The sequence below is a fragment of the Cryptomeria japonica genome, chromosome 8, assembly GCF_030272615.1.
Source record: "Cryptomeria japonica chromosome 8, Sugi_1.0, whole genome shotgun sequence".
In the NCBI taxonomy this organism is placed as follows: domain Eukaryota; kingdom Viridiplantae; phylum Streptophyta; class Pinopsida; order Cupressales; family Cupressaceae; genus Cryptomeria; species Cryptomeria japonica.
The window spans coordinates 461,537,337-461,546,498 of NC_081412.1; the positions used below are offsets into that span (position 1 = coordinate 461,537,337).

General features: G+C 29.7%; 1 protein-coding gene across 1 annotated transcript; it reads left to right on the plus strand.

The window, feature by feature from the left end:
* The first annotated feature begins 1,773 nt into the window (after nucleotides 1-1,773).
* LOC131061699 (uncharacterized protein At4g28440) lies at nucleotides 1,774-7,672 on the plus strand. Its single transcript, XM_057995514.2, has 3 exons — nucleotides 1,774-1,875; nucleotides 4,974-5,208; nucleotides 7,383-7,672. The coding sequence occupies exons 2-3, from the start codon at nucleotides 4,992-4,994 to the stop codon at nucleotides 7,577-7,579; spliced, it is 414 nt and encodes a 137-aa protein (XP_057851497.2). The 5' UTR covers nucleotides 1,774-1,875; nucleotides 4,974-4,991; the 3' UTR covers nucleotides 7,580-7,672.
* The last annotated feature ends 1,490 nt before the right edge of the window (nucleotides 7,673-9,162 follow it).

Consider the following 9,162-nt stretch of genomic DNA (forward strand, 5'->3'; position numbering starts at 1 on the left):
AATTGCAAGCCAACTATAGGCTCAAGAAGTTGGCTGACATAAATTACTTCCTTGTTTGGTGTTTCTTTTTTTTAATTTTTTTTATTTCTATTGATCTTATGTGTTCTTATTGGTGCCTTTGTTCATCTCTCTATTGAAATGTTTTCTTTATTTAGTCCTGTATCTTGTGAACTTGTTTATTTCAATTCATTGATTGTGTGAAAATGTTGGGGCCGTTTCAAAAACTCAAATTTTTATGAACAAAAAAATAAATACAAAAGATGAGTTTAATTAGTGAAAACAATAGTAAAAAGTTCAGGACTATTTTCAGAAACCCAACTTTTTATTCTAATAAAAAGCAAAAAATAAATGCAAAAGATGAGTTTGATTAGTGAAAATAATAGTAAAAAGAGTTGGGACCATTTCAAAAGCTCAACATTTTATTCTAATAAAAAAAAATAAAAAAATATGAAAGATGTATATAATTAGTGAAAATAACAATAAAAGAGTTGGGGACCATTTCAAAAATAAAATAAATATTAAAGACAAGTTTAATTAGTGAGAATAATAGTATATTCTAATAACAAAATTTTATAACTTGATCACTAGACACTTTCTCAATAAAATCAAATTCAAACAAAATCCCTACTAATCATAAGAAGATGGGGTCCGTAGGACTATTCTTTCTTTGAATAGATTCCTATCCTTAGATATAATTAAATCAGATTCACTTTTAATAATAATTTTGACAAACCCATCTCTTTTACTCTTATCAACTTTAATAATAGCATGATGGTAGTGCTCCCACTGAATCATTAGATCCCTCATCTACAATGTGGACAAATCAGAAACTAAACCCACAACCTTGACTACTTAAAATGACAACCAAGATCGAATGAACTAACCCCAAACGACCTAGGCTACTTAAAACGACAACCAAGATCAAATGAACTAAACCCAAATGATCTAGATTACTTAAAACGACAACCAAGATGGAATGAATTAACCCAAATGACCTAGACTACTTAAAAAGACAACCAAAACCTAATGAACTAACCCCAAACAACCTAGACTACCTAAAACGACAACCCACAATCTTGTCTGACAACCAAGATCGAATGAACTAACCCCAAATGGCCTAGGCTACTTAAAACGACAACCGAGATCGAATGAACTAAACCCAAATGATCTAGAATACTTAAAATGACAACCAAGATGGAATGAACTAACCCCAAATGACCTAGACTACTTAAAACGACAACTGAAACCGAATGAACTAACCCCAAACAACCTAAACTACTTATAACGACAACCAAAACTGAATGAACTAACCTCAAATGACTTAGATTACTTCAAATGACAACAACCAAGACCAAATGAACTAACCCCAAACATTATCAATTATAACCCTCGCAACTCATATTAAAGATTACCCATCCGAATAACTGGTGAACTGAAACAATTTTAGTCACCTTCCTTCCTTTCTTTCAAACTTCCCAATTATCCAAAAACCTAAAAAATCTAATCATTTCCATTAAAAAATATAGTGCACCAAATATAGATACACAAGTCACTTAACAAAAGTGTGGTGGAATGAGACGCTTGTTATAGAAGAAGAATTAAGAACGGCAGGCGTTATTAGTTGTCACTCAATATTCTCCCTGCAATTGACAGCAACCATTATTGAGTTAATAAACAGCTGCCCATATTCTTGACACGATTTGCAGTAATAATTGAAGCAATCAATTACGTGCAAGCAATTCAAATCACTAACAAACCCTTTTCTTTTTTCATCACTATATATCTAACAAAACCCAATTTGTTTTGTCGGCGTAAGGAAAAGGATTTGGGAATTCTTATCAATATTCATTCTCTGTTTTGCAAATATCTCAGCTGGTACGCTATCTTCCTTTTCAAGCTCACAAGTTTCAATTATTATTGCTTTTATATCTCATTTATCTTCTTTTTCTTTGATGTGATAGAGACTGGACTTTGAATTTCTTTCTGCCCAACTGTTTAAGAATATGAATCTGCAATCTTTGAATTAAGTTTTGTGTGTAAAGTTATAACTCTGAATTAGAACTTAATTTAGTATTTGTGATAGTGAAAGATACTGTTGAATTCATCAACAAAGCTGTTATATTTCACTGTAGTTTTTGACTGATAGAATATTGTTATTTTAAGACTGGTTTGTGTGGATTTGACCATATTTTAGCTATCAAATCCTTCCATGGTTGAATATATATGTTTTTAAAAAGTTTTGACATAGTTGATCATGCATCTAAAGTTCCAAATAGAGAACAATAAGAGTTTAATATTTGATTATTGTTATATATATGTTATTTTAAGGTAAAAAAGTGTTCAGATGGGCAAATATCATGGTGGGCTGTTGGAATCTACTTTATAAGTTTTTCCATAGTGGCCTGCAACACTGTCAAACAATATTTATAATGTCTAAGGCACTTGATTTGATGTTTCTATTGTGCTTTTTGTTTGACTAGGGTCTATCTGGGGAAGACATTTCTTGGGAAATGTTGTAGGAAAAATATTCATTTTGATTTTTTTGAAGAGGGGAAATGTGCTTGTGTTTTAGGTTAGTGAAAGTTTATAAAGTATGTTTTGTCTTTTGGAGCATTTTGGTGAATGTGTTATTCTTGGTATTTCATTTGTCTTCTGATTATTAAGTATTTATGTGAGTAAAGTGATAGATCTCATGACCATTTTAAATAAAGTGATGCATGGATAAAGTGTCCATGTAGTGGATAGAGGGTGGCATTATTGGTGTGCCCCATTTAGGTTCAAGATCCTTTTAGGGCCATGGGTTCCTGAGCTTTTGTCAAGTTATCATATTATGAGCTTGGATACTTGTTTGATAGGAGACGGTGATAGAGTTTTGGTTGTGGTCTAAATTATTTTGGGTTCAATTAATATTTGTATTATGTGTGAAATGATCTATGGTTCTTAAGTTGTTGTCAAGTTATCATATTCATGAGCTTGGACACTTGTTTGATAGGTGATGGTTATAGAGTCTTGGTTGTGGTCCAAATCATTTTGGGTTCGATTGATATTTGTATTATATCTGAAATGGTCTATTGATATGGTGTTCTTGTAGATATTTTGTCTTGTAATTATTATCAATATACATGAATATAATATCATATTGTTCTCCATGGGTTCTTGAGTTGTTGTCAAGTTGTCATATTCATGAGCTTGGACACTTGTTTGATAAGTGATGGGGATAGGGTGTTGGTTGTGGTCCAAATCATTTTGGGTTCAATTAATGTTTGGATTATGTATTATCAATGGTTTATTGATATGGTGTGCTTGTAGATCTTTTGTCTTCGTAATTATTACTAATATACATGAATATGACATCTTTTTGTTCTCAATATGCATTAGTTGAAGACGTGTTTTTTTAGCTTTTTCTTGATATGGTGTGTCTTAATTCTTTTGTCTTGTAATTATTAATAATATACATGGATATAGTATCTTGATATGGTATGTTTGAGATCTTTTATCTTATAATTATTATTAATATACAATGGATATAATATCATACTGTTCTCAATATGCACTAGTTGAACACTCAACAAGGAAGGTGTTCTAGCTATCATTCGAGAAAACTATGTATTTTTTAGTTTTTTATTAATATGGTGTGTTTGTAGATCTTTTGTCTTGTAATCATTACCAATATACGTGTATATAATATCATATCATTCTCAATATGCTCTAGTTGAACACTCAACAAGGAAGGTGTTTTGGCTATCATTTGAGGAAGCTAGATGCATTTTAAAGTTTTTTTTGTTAATATGATGTGTTTGTAGATATTGTCTTGTAATTATTACTAATATACATGATATAATGTCAAAGGTGTTTGGGCACCCCTTTGAGTCCAATTAATCTCTAAAATTGAGGTCAAAGTTCTATTGAAATTTTCAAACTCTACTACTTTAAAATAAATGCTTAGGTGAAATAGTTTTATGTGATTAAAATTTAAATGTGCAAGATTAAGGGTGAAACATGAGGGAAGAAAGATGGTTTTTCCCCTTGTTGTGGGTGTACTGCCTTTTGAGCCCAATTAATATCTAGATTGGAGGTTGAGGATCTATAAAAAAAAATGCATAGGTGAAGTACCATCTTTGGATTATTTTTAATGTACAATAAGTAGAGTAAAACACAAGGAAAGGTGGTTTTTGTTAATGTGGTGTGTTTAGTGGGTCCTTTGTCTTAATAATTATTTAGTAATCTACTTGAATATATAATAATAGTAGATGAGGTCTTCATTGTGGTACCACAAGTTTGGTCCAATTCATGTCTAGATTTGATGTTAATGATTTATTGAAACCATTAATTCTACTCTTTAAAAAAACATAGATGAAATAGTGTCTCGTGATTACTCTTAATGTGAAAGAGTACAATTGAAATATGAGGGAACATTGATATACATGAATATAATATTGTCATATTATTCTCAATATGCACTAATTGAAAGCTCAAGAAGAACAATGTTTATGTAATTTTGTGATGCTTGTCTCACCATTATCTCATGATTTTTTAAAACTAAAAACATTGTTTAGAGATGTTTTCTATAAGGTGGCCAAGTGGATGTCACCTATGTATAAGAAGTTAAAGATGTGTGTGTGTTTTTTTTAATAGAAAATTTGACTAGGCATGCATGTGTTTGCATATTGAAATGCCAATGATTAATTAAGTGTGATGTTTAATTATAATTTGGTTAGTTTATTACAATATGTTGTTTGTAGAAGAAACATTATAATAATGTGATTATTTATTTTGATTTTTTCATTTGATTTTGTTTATTGTGAATCAATTTTACTTATTTGATTCATACAGAAATACAAAATAGAAAGATTCTAAATAAAATATCTTTATATTTGTGCATTTTTCCTCCATTTCTCTGCGACTTCATTACCATTTTATAGTATGTTTTCTTGACTACTTAATTTCCAGTTACTCATTTTGCATGAATGCAGAGAATTGAAGCATTAGAGATGGCAGCAGCATCAAAGTCAGAACTGAGGAAACCAATATTTACAAAAGTGGATCAGCTACGTCCAGGCACTTCTGGTCACACATTAACTGTGAAGGTGATAAGTTCAAGCATGGTTTTGAACAAGGGAAAACCAGAGGGACCTCACATGAGAATTGCCGAATGCCTGGTAGGAGATGATACTGGGGTTATTATTTTTACTGCCAGGAATGAGCAAGGTGGGTTTAAACTTTACTCCACATTTCTGCATTAAATTTATTTCTAATTTATTTTATGGCTTTAACAATTTGTCCCATAGGCTATATTTAATCTCCTGAACGTTAAAATAATTTCTTTCTTTCTTTCTTTCAAATCAACATTATAGTGAAAGGTAGCACATTACTAGTAATGTTGATTTACAGTGATGCATGTTGTTTTGTAGATTGTAAAAAAGATCTAAATAGAGTTTTGGATGCAATTTTTCTTTTTCCTTTTTAAATTTTGTTTGGAAACCTTTTTTAATAAAGTAGAATTCTGTAGATTTCCTAGGTGCTACTTGGCTTGGTGGGTCACAATTCATAATCCCATTTGACTCTCCCTTTCTAACACAGGTCACACAACATAACTCACCTTATAGTCCAATAGAATCCGTGCCTCTCTTTTTCATGATCACTTAGCATAACACAATTTATCAATGACACAATCATGAATCATAGTGTACCAATTAGTGATTGCTGTTTATTTTGTGAAGTATTTTATGAATAGCTTCTTGTGAGTTCTATCAAGAGGCATCTACAATGACATCAAAATGATTCTCTTCTATTATAAGATATCTCTTTGCATGTTTTACATATTATTTTTTAATATGAGTATACTAGTATTAATTAATTTGAAATCTTGAATTCCTAAGCCCTTAGGTTGGATTGGTTGAAGGGAAATTGGTTTATGGGTGTGTTTCTAAAAGTTAGAACTCAAGTTTGAATTTTTCTATTTTTAGAGAATTTTTTCCAGAAATAATGGTCATTTGTAAACTTCATTTTTCATTTTTTAATGGAAGGATTGATTTCAGTTACACTTTTATCTATTAAAGATTGGTCTCAGTTATAGGTCATTTATCAAAGATTCTTTTTGTTTCATAAATTTGATTCTGCATTTTTTGACTAAGAGAACAAAAATTGAATTCAACCTTATTTTCAATTTAGACAATAAAAATGATTTTTTTTTTCAAAGAATTTGACTTATTCTACAAGTTTACTTCATTCTCATCCTCTTTTCTAACTTTGAGAACAAAAATGAATTAGAATTCTATTTTAAAAAACTTGACTTGCTCAGCAATTTTACTTGATTCTCATCCTCTTTCCAGTGATGAATTTCATAGTATGGTTGGAAAAATATGAAACTTTACCATTTAAATTTCTATTTTTTATTTAGATTTCAAAGACTTTCTTGTCCATTAAAAAAGGTTTTCTACATCATTAGGATGAAAGGGATTTGAATCAGTATATCGTCCAAACCTTTTCAGAGAAAGAAACTAAAAGTAACGGTCGCCTTGGGTTTACCAACTTTTTTGAATTATTCATCAGATTGATCTGTCAGCATTCATAAATCAGAGAAATAGGTTAAATAGAACATTAAAAGCGTATATTAACTTGTCTTCAAGTCCAAGTTGGTAAGATTTCTCTGTTGTCTATTTTAAGGCAGCTTTTTCCATTGACCCATTTTTGTTAATATGAATATCAATCTGGGTATTTTAATAATTGTTTTTTTTTTAAAGAAGTAGGCAACATCTTGGATTGTGATTCATTTTTCCTCAGAATCAAATTGATCAAAACAGCTTGAAGAGATTGATGCTGTACCCCACTAATCCCAAAGAAATATAACCTAGTTTTGAATAGATTAAATAGAACATTCAAGATTAGGTATGGTAACTTTCTGTTGTGGCTTTTTGGTGTTTTTTTTTAATCGATAATGGACACTTTTTAAAGTGCCAAACACTATTGCTGTTTAAATTCATGAGCACACCAGTCCAGCCAAAGTACCAAGCTTGCAAATCAAGGGGGGATTTGAATCTTGATAGCGGTTTCACGGAGCAAGTGTTTTAACTGGTGGACTACATGGGTCACCCCTACTTTCTGATGTTCTTTGTTTTGATTGTTTTTGGTCTATGTTATTCTACTGATTGCATAGGGCACCCTTGTTATACTGCTTTTTATATAAAAAGTAAAACTCTCAATAAATAATTCAAAGATAACCTTTTTTAAATTAAGAATAGATTATGATCTGAAATCAATTATTTATCAATTATGTAGGTGGAGGGTACTATTTTGTAATGTGAGATGGATTTTTTTTCAATTTTATTATAGTTCTGGGCATAAACTTATACTAACAAGAACTCATATTTGTTGATTCACAGTTGATTTAATGAAGCCTGGAAGTACTGTAATTCTACGCAATGCAAAAATAGACATGTTCAAGACCTCCATGAGATTGGCAGTTGACAAATGGGGGAGGGTTGAACTCACTCAACCAGAAGATGATGAGTTTCAAGTAAAACATGACAACAACCTCTCACTCGTTGAGTATGAGTTAGTGAAAGCCACTGAGAATTGACTTGGCATATACTGAATTGAATCAACAGACTCAATGTCATGACTTTATTGGAACTAAATTTTGGTTTTTTTAAAACTTTAAAAAATTTGAGTTTGATAAGGTGTCTATCTATATTCTTAAGTGGATTTGTTTACCTTTAGAAAGTCAAATCAGGCTGTCTTCTATTTTTGTTTATATAATGATTTGGAAAGGTAATGCTGTTGGTCTCATGAATTTTGTAGTATTGTTTAGCTTAAAGATTTAAGCTCCTAAATTTAAAGAAGCTGGTGGTCTTATGAATACATAACTTTGTTTTCAATTCTCTTTGTAGTGATAAAAATAAGTTAAACTTATTTTCCTTCTAAAATTGGTTTTTAATACTAATATAAAGTAGATCTTATTTCTATTTTTAATATATTTTGATAAGTTGTGTAATTTTATTTTTATTATTTTTTATATTGACAATCATTTATATTTATATTTTTTTTTATATTGAAATCTAGGTAAACTATGAAAGATAGTGGAACTTACTAATGAAGTTTGAGGGGTAACAGGCTTTTGACCCACAACTATGAATAGGGGAACCTCATCCCCAATATAATCAATTCAATCAACAATAACACCCCGATGGAACTTGAACCTCCGTGACAAAAAAAAGATCACTACAATTTAACCATCATGCTATGGGGTAATCTTAGACAAAGAGGTCACAAGTTAGAAAACTAGGTAAACTAAATTTTAACATTTTTTTTTCAAGAGGGGTAATTTTGACCACACAACTATGAATAGGGGAACCTCATCCTCAATATAATCATTTCAATCAACAATAACACCCCAATGGAACTTGAACCTCCATGAAAAAAAAGGAACGGTACAATTTAACCATCATACTATGGGGTAATCTTTGACAAATTATGTTGATTATACTTTTATATAAGTTAAATTGTTTATTATTAGTAGTATTAATGCTATTTTAGGTATAACACTTCATTGGTGAAGTGGCCACCAAGGTTAAAAAATACTATTTTAGGTTAACATTTTAACTCTTTTTTTTTCAAATTCTATTTGTATATTAATTTTTTTTAATATTTTTTTATATATTAAATAATTTTGATGATAAAATTTAACTATTAAATATTCTATATATATTTTTTTATGTATAAAATGATTTTAATGATGATTTTATTTATTAAATATATTATTCAAACAATTAAAAATTTTAAATTAATTTTTTTCATATCATTTTTCAAATTATCATTTGAATTGTCTTTATTTATGTAATTTTAAAAAAGTAAATTAACATTATTATAAGTATGATAAACAAATAGATATTATTAATAAATAATAGTTTTATATAGAAAATTGATATTATGAAAATAATATTTTTTAAATTTTCAATTCTGATCTCAATTATTAAACTAAACTTAAATCTATATTAAGTTTAGATTTAATAAAACCTACCCCCAAAATTGCCCTTTTCAACATTGAATACAGACCATAAAACCAATCATTTCCCACACAACCCTTCAACAACCATTCAACATCTTCTTTCCATCCAACCGCCATGCGGCCACCATTGACACAATGTCTATATTTGTCTTACA